This window comes from Pan paniscus, chromosome 11 (genome assembly GCF_029289425.2).
Source record: "Pan paniscus chromosome 11, NHGRI_mPanPan1-v2.0_pri, whole genome shotgun sequence".
In the NCBI taxonomy this organism is placed as follows: Eukaryota; Metazoa; Chordata; class Mammalia; order Primates; family Hominidae; genus Pan; species Pan paniscus.
In genome coordinates, this window is record NC_073260.2 from 18,405,042 (window position 1) to 18,427,646 (window position 22,605).

The 22,605-nt window shown below is 48.1% G+C and overlaps 1 protein-coding gene across 4 annotated transcripts in view; it reads left to right on the forward strand.

Moving 5' to 3' along the window:
• Positions 1-9,385: 9,385 nt before the first annotated feature.
• Positions 9,386-22,605, forward strand: part of TRAF1 (TNF receptor associated factor 1) — a 29,302-nt gene continuing 16,082 nt past the window's right edge. Inside the window, exons 1-4 of one of the 4 annotated variants that reach the window (XM_034928957.3) lie at positions 9,386-12,237; positions 14,391-14,529; positions 14,777-15,142; positions 17,286-17,373. In XM_034928957.3, the coding sequence (XP_034784848.1) occupies positions 15,003-15,142; positions 17,286-17,373 (228 nt within the window). In that variant the 5' untranslated portion in view covers positions 9,386-12,237; positions 14,391-14,529; positions 14,777-15,002. Of the gene's footprint in view, positions 12,776-14,390; positions 14,530-14,776; positions 15,143-17,285; positions 17,374-22,605 lie in introns of all 4 variants that reach the window. The other 3 variants (XM_003833097.7, XM_014346272.4, XM_034928955.3) reach the window with 3 other exon arrangements.

Here is a 22,605-nt window from a genome sequence, read left to right on the forward strand (position 1 = left end):
AAGGTAAGATGAAGTCACACTGGAATAGGGTGGCTCTTAATCTAAAATGACAGGTGTCCTTATGAGAAGAGGGAAATGTAGACACAGGGATACGCAGAGAAAACCTCACGTGAAGATGCAGACACTGGGAGAGGACGGTCGCATGCAGACAGAGGTAGAAATTGAAGTGATGCATGTACAAACCAAGGAAGGCAAAGAACCACTGCTGTCACCTGAAGCCAGGAGAGAGGCACGGGACGGGTCCGCCCTCAGAGCCGGCCAGAAGAAACCAACCCTGCCGAAACTGCTTTCAGACTTCTAACCTCCAGCCCCGTGTGAGAATACATCTCTGTTGTTTCAAGCCACCCAGTTTGTGGCACTTTGTTACCCAGCGCTCACAAGCTAATACAGAAGAGAAGAAGGATTTCTGTCAGGGCTTTGTTATGTTTAAGAAGCCTTTTAGACATCGTTGTGGAGATATCAAGTAGGAATTAGCCTAGAATTACTATGAATCTAGAATTATGGCATATAAAGCAATATACTGTAATTTATTGAAGTACTTTGTGTGATATAAAAAACCTGACATATAAATTAATAGTTCAAAAGGGGGAAATTGTAATTATTACTCATAATTACATGTAAATGACAGAATGCATATTCCGTGAAATATTATGCAGCCTCTAAAAAGAATCATTTTAAAGACTAGGTAGGAACATGAAAAATGCTTATGATCATCACAAAGGCAGTGATTGCCACTTTGTAATAACTGCCTATGAATGGGAAGCAGATGTCAAACTTTATGGATTCAAATCATAGCTTCAGCTCTTCTGAGTGCCCTGAGATACACAGCATGTCAGTATCCTGTGCATTATGTGTGTTCCCTATATTTGCAGCACCAGAGTAAATGAACACAAGGCTGAATTGCAAAGTGCTGAGATGATAAAGTAAAGAAGCAATCGGAGTAGACATAGAATTAAGCAAGGATAACTTCCTGGAAGCACATGGCCTGGGACAGGAAGCTTATCATGGGCCAGACATAGTGCCAGCATCAAGGGTACACTCAGGACAAGCCCCTGTAAGTCCTTCTCTGGAAACACATCTGTGCTGGAGCTCCTGCCACCCACAGCCTTCTCACTGATTTCTTATCTTGGCCTTCTATCCCACTGTTAGCTCCTGGCGGACAGGGGCTGTATCTTGTTCTTCTCTGTATCCTAAGCACAAGACCTGACACTTGGTAGGTATAAATTAAAGTCTATGACAATTAATAGAACATCAGAACCATAATTTTACTGTCTTTGTTTACAAGAACTTGCAACAAAGGCACATTAATACTGAGTCCCTCAACCTGTGAACATGAGAATACCGAGCAGTTAAGGGTTTAAAGCCTGAAGCACAGCTGATCTTTCAGGTAATGGTTAAGTGCCTTTATGTGAGGTAAGCCCAAGCTTTTAGTTGCTTTGGAAGATGTGATAGAGGCAAACAATACCAATTAGAAAAATATAATGGAAGGAGAGATCCCATTTTACAAAAGCAAATATAATTGCTAAATTAAGTAAATAAGACTCCCTGTGCATACTCATAAGTCAACTTTGTTTTGCCTTCCAGCTCCCTATAAAGATTTATTCAAAGGGAAGGGAGAGATGTCCTTTCTCTATCCTTTAAGGAAAACTCAAGCATCTTATGACTGTTGTGATCACTCTTAGGAACTAAAAAGTCCTATGATCACTTCAGTCACCAAACAACTCTATTCATAAATTTGATGTTCAGTCCCATGCAAAAGCAAAATTCTCAACTTGATTTAAAATACAATCTTCTCTCCCAAACAGGGCTTGCTGCAGGTTTGGGACCCCTATAGCTGGGAATAGTGTCACGGGCAGCTGCTTCTTTCCCTGGACTTTCCTTCTCAGCTTACTAAGGCTGCTTAGTGTGGCTGCTTCTTTCTTTAAGATTGTAATAAATTTAAAATGCGTAACATAAAATTTACCATCTTAACTACTCCCAAGTGCACAGTTCAGTAGTGTTCAGTATATTCACATTGCTGTGCAAGCTGTGACTTCTGACCTCTCCAGCGCTAGAGGGATTGGTAGGGAGGAAAGGTAGAAGAAAGGGGAGCAGAAGAGCTTACTTGACCAGTACTACCATAAGATGGCTTTCAAGGGCTTTAAAGCAGACTCGGACTCTTTCATGGGCATGTCCATGGGCTTTTTAGACACTCCCCCAATCTCTCTCTCTCTTTTTATTTTTGAGAAGAAGTCTTGCTCTGTCACCCAGGCTAGAGTGCAATGGCATGATCTTGGCTCACTGCAACCTTCACCTCCCAGGTTCAAGCGATTCTTATGCCTCAGCATCCTGAGTAGCTGGAATTACAGGCGTGCACCACCATGCCAGGATAATTTTTGTATTTTTAGTAGAGATGGGGTTTCACCATGTTGGCCAGGCTGGTCTTGAACTCCTGACCTCAAGTGATCCACCCGTTTTGGCCTCCCAAAGTGCTGGGATTACAAGTGTGAGCCACTGTGCTCGGCCACTCCCCCAGTCTCTAAAGACCTTTCACCATTCCACGTTCATTGCACCGCACTGTATCCCATCGTTCACTCCTTCTGCCGCCGTAGGAATCCAGCAATGTGTTCAGTTTGTCACCCTCCCCCACTGGACAAAACTAAGAGGCCTTTCATATCAGCTTCCTTGTGCATGGCCTGCTTCTAGTCCATGGGAACAGCGTTCTTTGCCCACACCAACTTTAGGAATTGAGGCTGATCTGAGCAGAGCCGCCTCTCCTCTGTCTTGTTTGTCTAAAATGGTGCCCATATCTCATTGTTAAGATTTCTTGGGTGGCTGGTATATGCTATTATGAGACAAAGCTCACCATGTTTCCCCTTCTCAAACTACCATTGACATTATTATGTGCATGCATACACACACACACACACACACACACACACACACACACTCATACCCATATAGGAGAATCCAAGATGAATCCAACACTGTTTCTTAAGGGATTCAGTCTATTAGGGGAACTACAACATGTGCCCATGAGACAAGTACAAGGCAGGTTCATTTCTGCTGCATGCAGTGAAGGCTCCATGGAGAAGATGGCCTCTGAGCTGGGTCTGGAAGAATGACTAAGGTTTGGATACACTGAAATGAAGTTATTTCTGAGAGGAGAAGTAATGTAAGCAAACACCCAGCAGTGGGACTCAAGGGAGGCGCAGACAGAGACCCTTAAGCAGTTTGCTTATATGAGACAAGTGGAAGATAAGGCCAAGCCAGACCAAAAACGAACAAGATAAAGGGTTTGGATGTTTTCCTGCAGGAACTGAGACATTTTGAAAGTTTCTGGACAGCGCTGCAGGATGGAGGATGGATTAGGGAGGGTAGTGACTAACTCTTGGTGAAATGTAGGGTCCCATTAAGAAGAAAAACAAAACAAAAACCTTTCAGGACCTGCTTTCTTTCCCAGAAAAAACCCTGCCCTTTGGAGCCTCTCATGCGTTTGGTTGATAAAGGCATTTGATCCTGTTTTTTACTGTTAGTTAAGGGGCCTTGGCACAGCTGCCAGTCCCAGGAGCCTATTCCCAGCTCTGAGTCCTGGTGGGGCTGCTTGACCCATTCCCCTGTGTCCCCCAAAGACTGTGTCCCCCAAAGATTGCTCTCTGGTAGCGTACAAGGAGAAAGGCTTGCCTTTCTGGGCAGCCGGGCCAAGGAACCCTGGCCTCTGATGAGTCCAGCCACAAAGGCTCCACCCTGGGCCCCACTGAACTCAGACCTGCAGCCAAATGGAAAAAATCCAGGAGGCTACGAAGCCAAGAAAAAGAAGATTTGGATTCAAATCCTAGCTCTTCCCCTTCCCTTTCTGACCTTGAGAGACCTCACTGAGCCTCTATGTCTTAATCTGTAAAATGGAAACAAAAGCAACTACCCTACAGGTTTACTTGCCAAGATGAAATGACAGAGATTCGTAAGTATACGTTGCACATAGCAGCCATTCAATAAATATTCCTCGCACCTCTTCCCCCAAAATCTCTCTGTGTCTCCATTCCCTCACTTATTAAATGTGATGGAGACCCAAGAATAAAGTTGAATGAGGTGATTTTCCCAAACCTCTGTCATCTGCCCCACACAGAGGCCCTTGGGAGAGCAGAGGGCCTTCATCTGAGCTCTTGAAGCTATTTATTCTTTTATTTTCAAAAACGTAAAAAAAAATCACAAAAGACCCCTTGCTAGTAATAACACTGGCACACACTTGCAATGGGGCCAGTATCCTCTAACCTCTCCTCACTGCCACCATCTGACTTAGGTTCCCATCTGTAAAGCAGCCTGGGGCAGGTCCCATCTGCAACTGCCCACAAGGTTGGGAGGACAGTGCCCGGCAGAGGGCGCTCCAAGTGTAACCTCCTAGCCAAGGCCCTGGGGGAAGGCAACAGGCCAAGGAAAATTCTGGTGGAAAAAATGAAGAAAGGATTCCAGGTTTATGAGTCTCAGACTTTGAAAAACAAAACTGCTGAGTTGTCTCCTGAGTTAGGAAAAAGAACACCACAGCCGCCTCGAGATTTCCAGGAAACTATTTCTGAAGGCTTTGGGCAAGGCTGGCAGGGGGCTGGCAGGGGAAACTTGGGCTGCTCCAGCTTAGGATCCAATGCCCTGGCGGGTGGGGAGATGGAGGTCGGCGGTGTGCATGTGGGAACGTCAGTGTGCATGTGTTCTTCAGCATGGTGGGGCTATGTGGGTTTACATGTGCCCTGTCTGTACACGTTTGTATGAGCCTGTGGGTACAATCCCACCAGTATGTATTGAGCACCTTCTGTGCTCTGCTGGGCATAGTGCCAGGTGATGGGATGCACCAGCAAATGAAACACAGTCTCTAAATTCATAAAGCTTAGTTTAGAGAAGGATGCAAAGTAACAGGCAATTTTAACTCAGAGTGCAGGCATCTGGGTGGTGGTTTGTGCAGTGGTTCAGAACACTGGCTTTGTGGTCAGGCAGCCTAGATTTTGACATGATCTTAGAGATCTTTCTGACATTCAGTCTCCTTAGGTGGAAAGTGCAAATATTAAAACCACATCCCGGGAGATACTATGTGTGTGTCAATGTCCAATGAAGGTCTCTATTATGTGTGTGCAGGGTCCACATCTGGATGAACAATGTGAACAGCCCGGATGAGTTACATGTGGGCACGTTCACACATCTGCTTTTGTTGTGCTTATGGAGTGCCAGGCTCTACCAGAGGTCACAAATAGTGGCCCACAGACACAGTTCATAGGGATGCTCATTTGGTTTGGGTTTATTTTTTGGCTTATAGGGTGTTCTAAAAATCAAGTCGTTTCACATAAAAATCCAGATTTCCAACTTCTTTTGAAATCTTGGGTAAGCCAGCCATCCTGCGAGCATGTGCGTGTGTATGCCTGCCTGCCACAGTCTCTGCTTCCTGATAGATACGTCCTTCCCAGGGGCACCCTCCCCCTTGGCCAGTGTCCAGGGCTGTCCTTGGAGGGGTTCCAAGACTGCTCAGGAGAGCTGGTGTGTAGACATGTTCCCTGTGAAAGGAGAAGCAGGACTGAGCAGGAGCTGGTGCCAGGGCCCCAGGGCTCCCCAAGCAGTTCCAGTTTCAGCAATCACAGGGGCCAGAGAGAGCCATGGGCCCTACCCACAGCTCTCTGGCTGTGCAGCTGGGCACTGGTTACAGAAGATAGTAACCAAGGATGGCAGTAGACAGAATGGCTTTTCTTATCTATTTGATTTTGCATTTTAAAATGTTACAAGTGCACATCTGAAATGATTAAGACAATGATCTCCAGAAAGTGTTGCTAGATATATATGCTAGAATTATTTTTAAAATTTACAAAAAGATTGTAGGCTCATGCCTATAATCCCAGCACTTTGGGAGGCCAAAGCAGGAGGATCGCTAAAGCCCAGGAGTTTGAGACCAGCCTGGGTAACATAGTGAGACACTGTTTCTAAAAAAAAAAAAAAAAAAATTTGTTTTTAATTAGCCAGGCGTGGTGGTGCATGCCTGTAGTCCCAGTTGCTTGGGAGGGTGTGGTGGGAGGATCACTTGAGCCCAGGAGGTGGAGGCTACAGTGAGCCATGATCACAACACTGGATAAAGGAGTGAGACTCTATCTCAAACAAAAAAAAATTGCAAAAAGGCTAATGGTAGAAGCTAAACACATATTTGTTAAATACATCTGGGTAACCCACAGGTGTGAAAGGTAGGGTTAATATTTCCTAGTATCCCAGAATCCTCTTATGACGGCAAAGAAGTCCCTCTTAATATATCATTACTGGGCCCCCACTGTGTACAAGATGCAGGCTAGGCACAAAGGAGCCTACAGAGATGTCTGTGCCCTGCTTCTTGGCCCTCAGGAAACTCAGTCTTGTGGAGACATATCCAAGGAGAAACGAATGCAGGAATAAAAGGACAGAGTTATTACTAAGATGTCTTGAGACAATAGGGCATCAGAATACAGAGGAAGAGGCTTCTGGACCTTGGACTGACTGTGCAAGTTCATTTCTCTCTCTGGGCCCCCATTTCCCCTTTTGTAAGACAAGGAGTTCAGAAGAGATGAGCAAACATCAACTCCACTTTCACAACCCTCCCGACCCCCAGCTTGTGCATTCTTTGAGAGAGTGAAAGCTGCACCCTGGTTCTTAGCCTCTTGCTCCTGCTACATATTCTTGCTCCCAAGCCTTGGCTTGTGCTGGGAATTTGCCTGGCTTGAGCTCTGAAAGAAATCCATCAGAGGAGGTTTTTCACATAGCTTCCCTAAAAAAATAAACACGCACAAAATGTTTGGAGTCCAAAAAGACCATGCCTCTAGTGGAAGCTTCCAGCACCCGTTATAGGGGTTCCTGGTACCACCCCAAGTACAGGTGGGGAGAACAGCCCCTCAACAGATGGGAGAATGTGCCTCTTCCCCAGGACCAGGGCTTGAATGATTAAAGTTTAAAGAATTAAATGGTTCATGCTGAAGGATTCCCCTGAAGTCATTCTCCCACTTTGCAGGTAAGAAAAATAAGGTTCAAGGATGGGAGGAACTTTCCGCCACAGTCCTCCAACATCAAAGCAAATCTTCTGATTTCTGAGTAACAGCTTTCCCCACTCCTTGATTTTTCTCTCTCAGGCTGAGTCCTCAAGATAGAGTGAGATGGGAACCTTCATACTGTATCCTTCCTCAGCCAGATGTTAACAGCTGTTGAGTTCGAACACTGCGTTATTCTTGTGCTGTACTAGCCAGTGGCCAGGGAACCCAAGCCCCCCAAAGGTGAGTGTGAAGAAAGAGCAATAATTCCATAGCCCAGAAAAAGGCCCTGGGGCAGCATGTCCACCTTTAGGAGTGTCTTTGTTTCCAGAGTCCATGAAAGAAGGAATTGTCACACAGCAAAACCAGTCTCTTAGAACAGGACGCATAGGTAGCCAGAGATGGCAAAGAAAGGCAGTAGGCTGGCTAGTATCAATGTCTTCCTCATCACTGGCATCTTAGAGCATGTCCCTATCAAAGGGTGCATCTGCTAAGCTCTTCCCCTGAACCACATTACCTGACCACGAGTGTCATTGGCACTTCCATCAGAAACTGAAATCCCCATTGCGCCTTCAAAGTGCATAACCAATTAGTAAAACCCCAGGGACTGCTTGGTGCCTACAATTCAAATAACTTCAGAGGTTCTTTGTTTCTTTTCTTAAAATCTGGAAATCTCTTGGGATAGAGAAAATCACTGGACATAGAAACTCCCTTCAACAAACAACCCCAGATTTCTTTCCAAATTTTTGCTAGAATGCTATTTCTAACTTCACAACACATACGAAAAGGCCAGGTTGAAGATACTTAATAAATGTTTTCTGATGGTGGGGAAATCATCATTAACTATTGTTACCATAAGTAAAAATTTGTATTAATAGCATCTTGCATATTAGTCATTTATTGAATAAATATTTAGTGATGTCTCCTATGTAACTAGCATCATGCTAAGCCAGGGGAAACAACAATGAAATCAGATACAGCTTTACTTTCATGGTTTTAATTCATCTAATTTCATATATTCCTATACACATTTTCATATATTCCTACAATTGCATGTATTCATAATTCTGTGGTAGAAAGAAAAGAAACCTGTAAACAGGCACGTTTTTAAAAATGCTAGTTATTATAAGTGTAATAAGAACCAAGATGGAGATTAACAGAAGGAAATTTGGGACATTTTTAATAATCAGACCATAGCAAAAAGTACACGTTATGCTATCATTTTTATAAGATCATGTTTTATTTCTTTGTTTTGTTGTTGATATCAGTTCTGTGTAATGTGCCAAAGGGACATACTGAATTTGGATTGAAGAACCCAGCACCATTTGGTCTTCTAATCTGATAGGTTGCTGACAGATTGTAATCATCTGTTTAATTAAATTTCCTGGTTCAGGAATCAGAAGTTATCAGAGCAGATTAAAATGATGCTAACAGAAAAGCTGTTCACTAATTGTTTTTACTGAACACAAGCCGTATGACAGAGACAAGGCGTGCTGCTGGTAATGAGAAGAAGGCACCAAAGGGCTGACTGGGGTTGAGGGAGTGATAACCATTCTGGACTCCACATTTTAAGGGCTGTTGACAAACAGGAGCCTGCCCAAATGGCTGCCTTTAGCTGGCTGGATTCACTTACGTGTTCCATTCATTCTGCTTAGAATGGATGATAAATCTCTACTCTGGGAAACAGTGCAGGCCAGGAGGTGGTTGGATGCTTAGAGGCAAAGTCTAGGGTGCACATCACTTGTGCTCCATCATCTCATCATCTCCAATGCAGAATGGCTTGCAAATCTGTGATTATCTAGAATCCCCCTGGCTGCAGGAGCCACAAAGGCTACTAGGTTAGGCAGACAACTTCAATGTCAAGGGTCGGATTGCTAAGGGATTGGGGCAAAACTGGAGACTGAAAGCCTTTCCGTGCCTCTTAGAACAAGCCAAACATATTAATACATGGACAAGAAGGTAGAGGGCGGAGGCTCAAACACTGCCTGCTTCCCTGTGTTCATTTTCTTGTTCCTCAGTCATGGCTCCATGGTCAGACCACCAGATATGAGGCTTTGGCCAGATAAACTATTTCTCTTTTTAAAGTTATTTTTAGAAAAAAAAAATTCAACTGGGTAGACATGAGTGGCCTCCAAAAGATTTTGTTTCCTTTCTGAGTCAGGTTCAGCCTCACTGGGCTCGCTTTCAATTTCTGTTGCCTTGCTGCTCCCTGGGCATTCAGAGGTCCTCCGGTGATGCCCCTCCATTTCAAGAGCCCCCCAAATGAAGCTGAATGACTACAGATAAGTTTTTGGTACTTTCCAAAATTAAACTATTTCCCTTGGTAAATTTCCAGCAAATGAGCTCATTAATCTGAAAACAGGATGTGGCACATGAAGAGAGTGAGGTCAGACTGCCTGCTCTTTTCACTTACACTGGCTTAGGGCAGAGAGGAAGGGGTGGGTGGGACAGAAGAGAATGGCCTTTATAGGCCCCAAATCCTTGAGAAACTTTTCTTCAAAAGGCCCTTGTGCAGTGTGCCCACCTTTGGAAGAGTCTTTGTTTCCAGAGTCCATGAAAGAAAGAATTGCCACACAGAAAAACCAGTCTGTTAGAACAGGACACATGGGTAGCTACAGATGACAAAGAGAGGCAGTGAGCTGGCTAGTATCAATGTCTTCCTCATCACTGGCATCTTAGAGCATGTCCCTGATCCATCTGCCAAGCTCTTCCCCTGAACCACATCACCTGACCATGAGTGTCACTGGCACTTCCATCAGAAATTGAAATCCCCATTGCGCCTTCAAAGTGGCCAGTCCCATAAACAACTAGAAAAACCCCAGGGATTGCTTGGTGCCTAGAATTCAAATAACTTCAGAGGTGCTTTGTTTCTTTTCTTAAAATCTGGAAATCTATTGAGTTAGGGAAAATCACTAGACTTAGAAACTCCCTTCAACAAATAACCCCAGATTTCTTCCCAAATTTTTGCTGGAATGTTATTTCTAACTTCACAACACCCAGGAAAAGGCAAGGTCAAAGATAAATAGATGTTTTCTGATGATGGGAAAACTATCAGACTAATTGACTCAGAGTCCATCAATTTTTATTTATTTATTTATTATTTTATTATTATTATTTTTTTTCTAGATGGAGTCTCGCACTCTCTCCCAGGCTGGAGTGCAGTGGCGCGATCTCAGCTCACTGCAAGCTCCGCCTCCCGGGTTCACGCCCTTCTCCTGCCTCAGCCTCCCGAGTAGCTGGGACTACAGGCACCCGCCACCACGCCCGGCTAATTTTTTGTATTTTTAGTAGAGATGGGGTTTCACCGTGTTAGCCAGGATGGTCTCGATTTTCTGACCTTGTGATCCGCCCGCCTCGGCCTCCCAAAGTGCTGGGATTACAGGCGTGAGCCATCGCGCCCGGCCGAGTCCATCAATTTTTAATTCAGACACTTAACTCTTTGAATCCTTTTCCCGTAGAATTGAAAGGCCCCACAGAGGCTACATCTGGGCAACCTCCCATAGATTGCAGAAATTCTCTCTTAGAGGCCCCTGCCCATAGATTGCAGAAATTCTCTCTTAGAGGCCCCTGCCCATAGATTGCAGAAATTCTCTCTTAGAGGCCCCTGAGATCTTCTGCTTGTCCACAAGCAGCATCTCCCTCCCAGGTGGGCCTCTGAGGTCCCCCTTTCACTAGAGTACCCTGTGTTCCGCAGCTTCCGCCTGTCTAGCGGAAGTTGGAGGACAGCAGCTCTGCCTCCAATAAGTGAGAGTCTTACAGGCATGCCAGGTTAAAAAACAAGTAAAAGATCGTTCCCTGCTCTTACAATCCAGTTGAGAGTCAGGACATAAAAAGGGACCCTAGGCCAGGCGCGGTGGCTCATGCCTGTAATCCCAGCACTTTGGGAGGCCGAGGTGGGAGGATCACCTGAAGTCAGGAGTTCGAGATCAGCCTAGCCAACGTGGTGAGACCCCCGTCTCTACTAAAAATACAAAAATTAGCCAGGCGTGGTGGTGGGCGTGGTGGTGGGCCCAGCTACTCAGGAGGCTGAAACAGGAGAATCACTTGAACCCGGGAGGCAGAGGTTGCAGTGAGCCGCGATTGGGCCATTGCACTCCAGCCTGGGTGACAAGAGCCAAACTCCATCTCAAAAAAAAAAAAAGGACCCTAACACATAAAGAGATTTTGAGCTGTTAAAACCAAACCAACAAGGTGGGCAGCCTCATCCCTCCCTCCACCATCAGTCCTACAAGGTTAAGACATCTGACAGAGAAGGAGCCCTTGTCAAATTGGTAGTTCGCAAAAATAAAGGTGTAGCTTTTAATCTAAAATTCTACCCCAACACTAAGTTCCATAATTATTTTGATTAATATATTCTTAAGGATTTAGCGACCGTGTGTGTTTAGACGAAAACAGAAACGGTTCCTTAAAATATCCAGTTTGTAAAAGCACAGTGCCTTGAACCACTTAGTACTATCATTTTGATCAAGTACTATCACTTGATTGCTCCAACCCAATAAGCTTGGGCGAGCCTGGCACTGTGCTAGGATATTCTGGAGAAATCCAAGAAGGGTAAGACTGCGGTTTTACTCCTCTTCACCTTCTCACTACTCGGATTTTGGGCAGGCAGGGGACCAGGGTGGGGGCTCCAATTCCCGGTTTGTGTTTGTTTTTTCAGGGGGCATTTTACTGAGCACTAAACACGCGCAGGTGCTGCACCAGGTGCCGGAGCCCCGCAAGCGGAGGAGCTGCGTACACGCTTGTCAGTTAACTGGGTGCACAGTGCCCGTGGCGCCGCAGACCCGGCCCTCAGACTCAGTTTCCCCGCACGGGGATCGCTCGCCCCGCCCCGCGGCGGTCTGGGGAGCAGCAGCCCCGGGCCCCGGCCCTGCCTTCCCGGTTTCCGCCCGTGCGGCTGCGTCCTTCACACTCCACCGGAAGCTCCGGGCCTGGCCGCCGGTAGGCGGTGGCGGAGGCGGCGCCGAGGTTGGCTGCCCTACACCCCCGCCCCGGGACCGCAGGGCGGCTCCCCGGCCCCCTTCCTCGCCCCGAACTCCCCGCTCCAGCTCCCGCTTGCTGAGGCGGGGACTCCCCCGGTGCAGCCGGGGACCTGGCACCTCGGCTGCAGAGCCCGCCCCGGACTCACCGCCCCCAGCCCAGCCGCGGGCGCCCCGGCCCCGCAGGGGCTCATTCCTCTTTCCGCGGGCACCGGCGCTGCCTGGCTCCCAGCGCTGCGCTCGCAACTGGATATGTGGAGGTGGCGACGCGACACTCCCCCACCCTCGGGCGGGCTCACGGACCTGGCTGGGGGCTCAGCCTGCAGAGCCGGGCGGCGGGGGCTGTGCTGGCGCCGGCAGGCGCGAGGAATCACAGAGCGGGGCGCCCAGCCTCATCATGGGGCGGCCCACGGAGACTTCCCATGGGAGTGGGGTCTGGTGCAGGGGCGCCCCAAAGGACGAGTGGGAGATGGGGACACGCGGCGCAGAGAGACTCCTCGTGGATGGAGCCGATGGAGGCCCAGTGTAGAAGAGAAAGGGGTCAAGGAGACGGATAAGGAGCCATCAGAGACGCGGGGGGAATTCCCCGCAGAGGATGCGGGAAGCCGGGGAAAGGAAGGGATTCCGGAAGGAAGGGCTGAGAGCCGGGTCAGGTGCTGGCAGGAGGGCTGGTTGGATAGAAACTGGGGCGGGCCCAGGGCATTTGGCGTCCCCGACATGCGTATACACTTGGAGAGATGATTCCCTGGAGATCCAAGTGCCTGTATAGACAATCTTTTCTAGAAGTTCTACCGTAAGGTGAGGAGAGAGTAGATGTAGAAATTGGAGACGAGAATAAAGAGTGTTTTAAAAGCGTGCGTGGTTACAGGACTGGCTCTGGATTCAGGAGTCCCCACTCACTAGCTGTGAGACCTTGAACAAGTCGCTTAGCCTCTCTGTGCCTCAGTTTTCTCATCTGTAAGGTGGGGATGATGATGGCAATACCTGCTTCACAGAGTGAAAATTAGATGAGATGATGTCTGTAAAATTACGTAAGACAGTACCCAAAAGTAGTACTATTTTTCCCTTTTCTTATGAGAGCAGCTTGGGCACGTTTTGATGTCCGTGGGAATGAGCAGGTAGAGAGGGTGGTATTGAGGCCGGAGGGGAGAGAAGGGACCCACAGATGGGGAGAGAAGTCTTGGGTGCCTGTTTTATCCCAAACCAGGGGAAGGAGGGAACAGGTAGGGCTGGCTGCAGGAAAGCTTGCAGGTATGGGGTACACAGTTAAAAGGGAGTGTCTTCTGATAGTCTTGATGCAGGCCTGGAGGTCGTTTGTTATGGGGGTGGAGGTCCTGATGTACACTGTGGCCATAAGATGCCGTGCTGTCTTTGCCACCAGCCTGTGGCAGCCCTGGTGTTACACCAGGGCAGGTGGGCAGTTTAATGTATCTCGGGTCAGATGACCTGCCCTGCCCACCTGTTGAGGCTCCAGTAGATAGACGTGAAAACACAGTATAAGCATAATGCACCACTTTAATCCTTTTCTCTGAGGAGCTGGAAGGCCTGTAGTCACCATCTGAGCCAAATGTCATTCAAGTACTTCACTTGGGTTACACACCACACTTTGACCCACTATCTCATTTAGTCATCACAACAATTGGGTGAAATAGGTATTATTGTCCCATTTTACAGATGCAGAATCTGAGTTTCAGGGAAGTTAAGGACTTTGTCCCAGGGCCCACAGTTAGTAAGCAGTGGACCCAGGATTTCAACTCAGCTCTGTCTGACCTCAAAACTCATGATCTGAAACCACTGTGAAAGTTTGCAAAACCTCTGTAGCAGCCGAGCAGGATGGAAAGATGTGTAGGGATTGTCTTCTCCATTTGATAGATGAGACAAGAGCTGGGTACTCTGATCTCCATCCCAAGCACACAGAGCTTGGGACCCCACAGCCCTGGTGTGAATCCCACTCCACTACCAGAGGCTGTGTGCCTTTGGACCAGGCATCTTGCTTCTCTGACCCTATATACAGCTGCAGAAGAATTCCTTGCAGGTTGTTGTAAGGATTTGGAGGGAAACTGTTGCCCAGCACACAGTACACATTCCGGGAGCCATCGTTTCCACAGTGCACTTTTCCTGCAAATGTGGATCTACATCCCACTTGGATGCTGAGACCAGCTGCTGTGATCTTGCATTTGTTTAGCGCTTTGTTCTCCTTGAGGCAGTAAAGTGGTGGCACCTGACCGGAGCATGTAGCCACCTATGACTTCCTGAGTGGGGTGGTGCGGGGAGGGCCCTGAGGAGTCTGTGGTCCTAGGCCTTGGATTTCATCAGGGCTTTCCTGCTCCTTCTGGTTGCCTCAGTCCCAGGCAAGATAGGGTCCCAGAATCTTACAGCCCAGAGGCCACCTGTTGCAACTTCTTTTTTACAGATGGAGTCATCAGAACCCACTGTGAGGAAGTGACTTCTCCTTGAGGTCACCCAGACACTCCAAACAGAGCAGAGCAAAAGCGCCTAGAACTTGAAATTTTGGACCTGTCTCCAACACCCTGGGGATTTCCACCAGGAAGGTGAGCACCCCCACTGAGAATTCCAGGCTGCTCAGAGGTGCCAGGGAACACAGACCAGGGACCAGCTGTGGCCCCCTCCTCCGATGTGCCCAGGGAAGTGGGGGAAGCCAGCGGCAGCCTGCGATTCTCAGCCAGGGGAACTCTCACTGTGCTTTCTGAGATTCTGTGACATGGGTCATTTTCTCTGACTTGCTCTCTTGCTTTTTCTCACTCTAAAAAAAAAAAAAATGACTGGACACTCCTAAAGCCTTCAGTCACCATCCAGGGGATTTTTATCACCACAAAGGGTAATTCCTGCTCCATCCCTGCTGTGACTCAGCTGTGACGTTGAACCACACAAGCCAGAGAGAAGAAGATAAAGTCATCAGAGCTCCTACTCACCAGAGAGTGAGGCCCAGGCCAGGACTCCACAAGGCTGGTCCCCTGTCCTGGAGCAACTTAAACAGGCCCTCTGGCCAGCCTGGAACCCTGAGATGGCCTCCAGCTCAGGCAGCAGTCCTCGCCCGGCCCCTGATGAGAATGAGTTTCCCTTTGGGTGCCCTCCCACTGTCTGCCAGGACCCAAAGGAGCCCAGGGCTCTCTGCTGTGCAGGCTGTCTCTCTGAGAACCCGAGGTGAGGTGATGGAGGAGCGGAGGGTGGGCAGAAAGTGGGTGCCAGGGAGGGACCCCTGATGGGAGGTGAGGGGCAGAGGAGCCTGTGACTTCAGGCGGTGACTTTTCTTGTCTGGGCCTCGGTTTCCACACCCTTTTCTCACACTCCCTGACACTGCCCCTCTGGCTGTGGTGGAAGGAGAGGAAGCCACAGAAAGGCATCAGCTCCCACAGGGGAAAGCCATCCACACCGAGGAGAGCCTCGAGGCTGTGAGGCCACTGTCTCACTGTGTGGTCTGGTGCTCTGCTAATGTCCCTAAGCCGCAGCTTGCTTGTCTGTAAAGCTGTTTTCTGTGTCATAGAATTGTTAATGAAGCCCAATGAATAATAATCACAAAAGTTCTTATAATAACAAATATAAACCTCTTGGTGAATGACAAACTGTTAGACGAATATCTCTCCTTCCACAGCATTGCTCATCACCTCAGACCGTTTGCTGGGAACCCTTTTGGAGGGGACAAAGAGATCGATATATATTTGTATATTTAATGATACTTAAAATATTAATAACCCAGAAAGGCATGATATCAGTACTATTGTGGACATCCCTCTTTAAGCAATTATGCACCTACTGTGTGCCAAATGCTCTGCCCTTGGGTCCTCAGCACAACTTAGAGGGGTGGATACTATTATGATCCTATTTTACAAATGAGAACACTGAGGCCTAATAGATTAGGTCAGCTTTGGTCAGTTTCCTGGCAAATATGCCCTTAAACTGCCTCATGTGATGACCTTTTGTTTGTGGTTTTACAGCTTAAGAAGGTGGGAAAGCTGAATCAGGCAAGTGAGAAGTTCAAACATGATGACAAAGGAGGAGGCTGTGAGAATAGCGAGGAGAGGCTGTGGCCATGGAAAGGCCAGCCAGGAGGTGGAGGAGCAGAGGTTCACTGGTTTTACCATCAAGCGGATTGTCAGGGTTCAGCTCAGGCTCTGGTGGTGGGTCTCCTGGTTTCCCCTCTCCCTCCTTCCAAAATCTGGCAGAGGAGGGAGCTGATTGGAAGTTGGAGGGCTGAGGCCTGAGGCCTAAGTCCTGAAGAGCTTCTACTCAGCTGTGCTCCTGACTCACTCTACCTTGACCAATCCACATGCCCTCTGGGGCCTCATTCCCTCACTTGTAAAATAGGCTATCTCGGTAGCGGTAGCAGGTCAGAGACACCAGGAGCTTTGTAAAAACACAGTTGCTGGCCAGGCGCAGTGGCTCATGCCTGTAATCCCAGCACTTTGGCGGGCCGAGGCAGGAGGATCACTTGAGGTCAGGAGTTTGAGACCAGCCTGGCCAACAAGGTGAAACCTCATCTCTACTAAAAATACAAAAATTAGCTGGGTGTGGTGGTGTGCACCTGTAATCCCAGCTACTTGGGAGGCTAAGGCATGAGAATCACTTGAACCTGGGAGGCAGAGGTTGCAGTGAGCTGAGATCACACCACTGCACTCCAGCCTGGGCTACAGAGTAAGACCCTGTCTCAAAAAAAGAAAAACCCCCAAAAAACAGACAAAAAACCCACGGGTACCCAGGTGTTACCCATTAGAATCTGACACCCATTCCTGATTAAGAACCTCTAGGACAGATGTTCTCTGAGGCCCTTTCTTGTTCTAATAGGCCATGATCCTCTGTAATTACTAAACGTATAAGACCAAAACCAAATGGAGGACCAAATGAGAAGAGCAAATATAGTCACATGTCAGCAATCTCTTGCCTAAACCCCTGAGATCAGATGTGTTTTGTAATTCAGAATTTTTTTTAGAAAAGCAAATCAGGGCATCATGTAATTGTGGCAGGGAATGCGGCAGTGCCCTGTAATCAAGCACATTAATGTTTCTGCAATGAAACATGTATATATTCATACTAAGTGGGGCAAGTAAGGGCTATAATAGCTTCCGGTCAGTGCAGTCACGGCAGGTTTGGCAGCCCAGGAAGCTTACTGCAAACTACCAAAAAATGTGGGATACTCGGCACTTTTGCGATTTGGAAACTGTGGCTCTGGGATTGTGGACGTACATGATCACCACCCTGCTGATACTTGAGGCTTCTGGAGCTCTCAGGAGAGTGGATGGTGCAGGGAGCTGTAGTGCCTCTCTCCAAGGCTTTGTCCATGTTTCCCCAGGAACGGCGAGGATCAGATCTGCCCCAAATGCAGAGGGGAAGACCTCCAGTCTATAAGCCCAGGAAGCCGTCTTCGAACTCAGGAGAAGGTACTTTGGCACATCACAGAAAGGCATTTGTCCGTTGTCTTGATTTTTCCAGGTTGAAGCCAAGTAGACAGCTGCCCACTCCACCCCTGGCAGGCACCTCCCAACTAGTCCTGAGTCCAGACTGAATTTGCTTTATAAGGAGTAAGGAGACTGATGTTCACAGTGGTGAAGTGTCTTGCCTAAAGCTACCTGGCAATAGACTTAGAGTGAGAACAGTCTAGACCAGGGGTCCACAAACTACGGTTCATGGGCCACATCTGGCCCACCACCTAAGCAACGAGCTAAGAGTGGTTTTTATATTTTCAAATGGTTGAAAAAATCAGAAGAATGATAGGCCATGCATAATGACCTGTAATTCTCAAGGCTGTGAGGCCACTCTCTCACTGTGTGGCCTGCTGCACTGCTAATGTTCTCAAGCCACAGCTTGCTTGTCTGTAAAAATGTTTTCTGCATCACAGAATTGTTATGAGCCCCAATCAATAATAATCAAAAAAGCTCTTATAATAACAAATATAAACCCCTTGGTAAATAACAAACATGCTTGTAATTCTGAAGTGTTAGAATTCAAATTACATAGAATTACATGCCTGTAATTCTAACACTTTGGGAGGCCGAGGTGGGCGGAGAGCTTGAGCCCAGGAGTTTGATACTAGCCTGAGCAACATGATGAAACCACATGTTTACAAAAATATAAAAACTAGCCTGGCATGGTGGCACATGCCCGTAGTCCCAGTTAGTCTGGAGGCTGAGGTAGGAGAATCGCCTGAGCCCGGGGAGGTCGAGGCTGCAGTGAACCATGATCGTGCCACTTCACTCCAGCCTGGGTAGCAGAATGAGACCCTGTCTCAAAAAAACAAAAAAAGATATTTTGGGACACATGAAAATTATATAAAATTGAGTACTTGCAACAAAGACTTCATAGCCCAAAATATTTACTATCCACCCCTTTACATAAAAAAGGTTAGCAAACTCCTCATCTAGATGGTTCTGTCTGCCTCTGTTTGCATTTAGGTGGGGAGAGACCATTATCAGCTCACCTCCTGAGCTCTGTCAAACTGTGCTTCTAGGAATAAGAGATACATTTGGAAGTGTGATAGGCCAGAGAGACATTTTCAGGAGCTACAATTTAGAACCCTGGCCCTCCCAAGCTGGAAGGACCCTCATAGGTTACATGTCCTGCTCAGAGGTTCCCACATGCTATCCAGAACTGATCCATTCCCACCAGCTCATGACAAAATGATAAAAATAAGGCAATTCTATAAATCAGTTTATGTAAACTAAATTCTCTCCATTTATAAAACCAACCTTTTACTCTGAGATTGTGTCTGTCCTATGCATGTCTTTATATAAATGAAAGGATGTAATCGTAGATGATAGTTTTTGGCAAAGCCTTTGCTAAGTAAAATTAAAAAGATGACAATCTCTTTGTTAATCTCTCAATTTTAAAAAAAACACACTCGTATTGGTCCACGAATCCAAACAGGCAGGAGTCACTGCTCAAAATCAAATCCTCTTGTTTACACACGGGGCCCTGAGACCTGCAGAGGAGTCTCGTTGCTCAGCTGCCCTCTCTACCTCCACTGGGAAGTGCCTGGCTCCTTTCAGCCAAAGCCCTCTTCTTGCAGCAAACTGTGGCCCAGGGATCAGGAGCCTGATGTCCAGGGGTGGTTCTGCATAATTCTCTGCTTGGCTGGCAGCAATTCCCAGGCCCCGTTTCTGTATCTGTAAAATGAGGATATTAAGTCAGCTCTGCAAGGCCTTTCCAGGATCTGTGATGTCCAGACCGTGATAGCAGTGCTGGCAGGGCAGCTATCCCCCTACCGTTGGACCAGAGGCAGGCGAGTGTCCACACCTCCTTCTCCTTTTTCTGAGCTGGTCCCTCTCATTCAGAGAGTTCAGGGGAATTTCCTGTCTCACTGAGAGCTGGTTTTGAGCACTCTCCCATCTGCTTCTCAGCAACCTCTCCATCGGCAGGCCCTCAGAGAGTAAGAGTAAGGACCAAATGCATGTTCTTGGAACTTTACACTCTGCAACGTGGTAAGAGTTAATATGATATGCTGCTCCGTGGAGTAACTCCCTGAGCCTCACTGTTTGGCTCTTGGTGGATCGGCTGTGAGACACAAGCAGACCCTCAACTCTGTGAGCCACTATGCCTCACTTGCAAAAGGCCCTTACCTGCTTGAATGCTCTAGGACTGTTGTTTTTAGCTTGTTTTATTCTTTCCTCTTAACAAAATTAATATACATTTATTGTGTAAATCTTAGATCACATAGATATTTTAATATCTCCTAATCCAATGGCTTTTTTTCATCTTTTTCAATCAGATGAAAGTAAAAGCATTCTGATGGAGGGGGATCCTGGAGCCCCGACCTGTTAATTGCCCCATTTCTTTCTCCTGTCCCAGCCCCTAAGAGGTTCTGGGGACTCCTAGGGCCCTGCAGAGCACAGTTTGAAACTTGCTGCCTTAAGCCAAGTGAAGGCACTATAATTCATGGTAGAATTATAGGCACCCTAACAGGCTACAGGATGGGAGAGGAAGCTGCCTGTATTTGGGAGCAAAGAAGCCTTCTTTAACGCAGGCAGACCTCTGAGAGGCAGCAGCCCCCTCCCCTCCCTGCTGGCTTCCCCAGCTCGTGGAGTCATGGACTCCTGGTGAAAAGCTGGGGTGGGGAGGGGCGGTAAGTCATGGTCTGATCACCTACACAAAGCCACATAGGGGAAGGACCAGGGACTCCTCTGACTTTTGCCCCAGTGGGAACTTTGGGGGACTTTTGACCAAAGGAAAGTGGCTGATGATAAGTCACCACTTTGCATGTGTGGTAATTCCTAAGTTTGCCTGCACATCTGGGGCAACCTGGGAAATGGAGGCAGGGTAGAGGGCTGAGGACCAGCCCTCCTTGCAAACACTTCCCATGCCATCTGCTTATCAGTTTGTCCCCAGCCTGTGACTTCATTAGATGATTATCTCCCAAAGAAGTGCCCAGAGCCATGGACTGATTACCTAATGTAAGAAGCAGATATTAGAGGATTAATGTTGACCTAGTTAGAGACTTGATACTTGCCTGGCGTGATCTTCCTGTAGAAGTGACAGTGAAGGAGGGGATGCCGGGGGGCTGGAGATAATCTTCAGTCCTGTCTGCTGAGGATCAGCAAATGGGATTGTTTCTCCCACCCCCTCCCCCGAGGCCCATTCAAGAAGGTCAAAAGCAAGCTGACAACTGATGCCAGTAGCTCACAGTAAAGTCTTAATTTGTCTAGACTCAGAAAGTGACAAGGGTTTAAGCTGTCTAGTCCAATTTCTGTTCTGTACTGGATTCATGCTGCGTGGCTCCATGTCCTTCCAATGGCAGAGAGGTCATTACTCCATGAAACAACCACACCTACCCTGGGGGGCTCTGACTGATGCAACATTCTCCTCTTTCTTTGTACTGAGCTGAAGTCTGTCTGTCTCCCTTGAGGTCACAAAAGGCAACTTAGCCTCCTATCCCTGGAGTCAGTCCTGCCTCCATGGAAAGACACTGAGCAGTCTTTCCCCAGTCTCTGTGCATTTGGGGTAAATGCGCTTCTGTTTATCTGTGTTCCTTGAAGTGTGATACCTGGGAATAAACCCCCAAACCTTACACTTCTGAGCTTGACAGTGTTCATCTGTAATCGCCCCGATCCTGTGACATCCTGTGTGGTGGGTGGCGGTGATAGCCCTATTTTACCAATAGGTAATATTTTGAGGCTCCATGAGGAGGTGTGCCTGGACCAAAGTCACACAGCAAGTGGGAGGGAAAGCCAGGCTCTAACCCCTGGCTCCTGAGCTGGTGGCATCTTCTCTATGCTGCCTCTACACAAGGAATCCTCCCCTAAATGTTTCATACCTGCTTAAATAACACAGTCAGGCTTTAGTGCAGGAGTCCACCAAGTGCTATGGGAAAAACAGGAATGGGCAAGACTACATTCAACCAGGAGAATCAGGCAGGGCTTCCTGGAGGAGGCAGCAGTTGAGCTGAGCAGAGGCTGACAGAGAGTAAACCGGCCCAGTTACAGAGGAGGGCAGGAACGGGCGGACAGTGGCAGACTGACCAAGCTCCCCATGTGACTGTAGAGCACCCCCTCAGCACCAGCTGAGACCTAAGCCACAGCAGCCCCTCTGGGCATCCCTGACCTCAGCCCAGTGTGGGGGTAGGCAGTGCCTGGCCTGCTCAGATCCTCTTTATTCTGTGCAGGGGCTGCAGAGGTGGCACTCATGCTCCCAGCACCCTCTTAACAGTCACATTCCCGGAGGCCCCAGGTCTCAGAATGGGGCCCCCCGCTAGGGCCCACTGTGACCCCACCACAAAGGGCCTGGGTAGCCAGGGTGGCCGGAAACACCACACACGCAGAGACTCCTCAGACCCAGACAGAAGAACGAGTGTTCCCTCAGGGCTTGGAATCTGTTTTCTCTGTTTCTGTCTCCTCCTCGGAGGAAATTCCACTGCACACTTTATTTTTAGCAATTTGCAAGCAGTGAGGCCACTCACACAGGGGCCACTTGTGACACCAGACAGGGTTGGCCCAGGACAGATCCTCTGTTCTTCTCCTGCAATGCAGTCTGATTCCTGATTCCCTCTCCTGTCCCCTCGGTCCCTGGCCTTTGAGTGAGGCCATCCCAGGCAAAGACACTATGGTGGGGAGGACGGAGCCTGCACACAGACTCCAGGCTCCTGGGCTCCCCTCGCCTGCCCCGTTGCCTCCTGCAAGTCACTGATCGCCCCTGGGCTTTGGCTTCTCCACCTACAGGGAAGCAGAACCTCAGAGCCCCAACCTCCCCCTCATGGCTGTGAGGCTCTGATGGGACAGTGTCTACATGAGTGCCAGGAGAGCAGCAAGCCCGTGCAGGGGCTCACAACTGTGAGAGAGAACGCACAGGTGTGCCCAGCTCCTCTGCTCACAAGCTCAGCATGACCTTAAGCCATTCCCTCTGTTTCTGCCTGTGTTAAGGTGACTCTAATACAGCCCCACCTGCCTCAGAGGATTGTCACAGAGATCCTATGGGACAACATTCAAACATGTTTTGGTCCTGTTCATTTAGGAATGTTCCTCACCACCTTGAGGAAATCCAGTGGGAAAATGGAGTTTTAGAGAATTCATTGTTAAGAGTTTGTGATGTGAGGATTAAATGAGATACATGTATATGACAGCCACTGAGGGATTGGGACTGGGAGATGTCCCGGGGCAGTGCTTAATCCACAGGAATAAGAATAC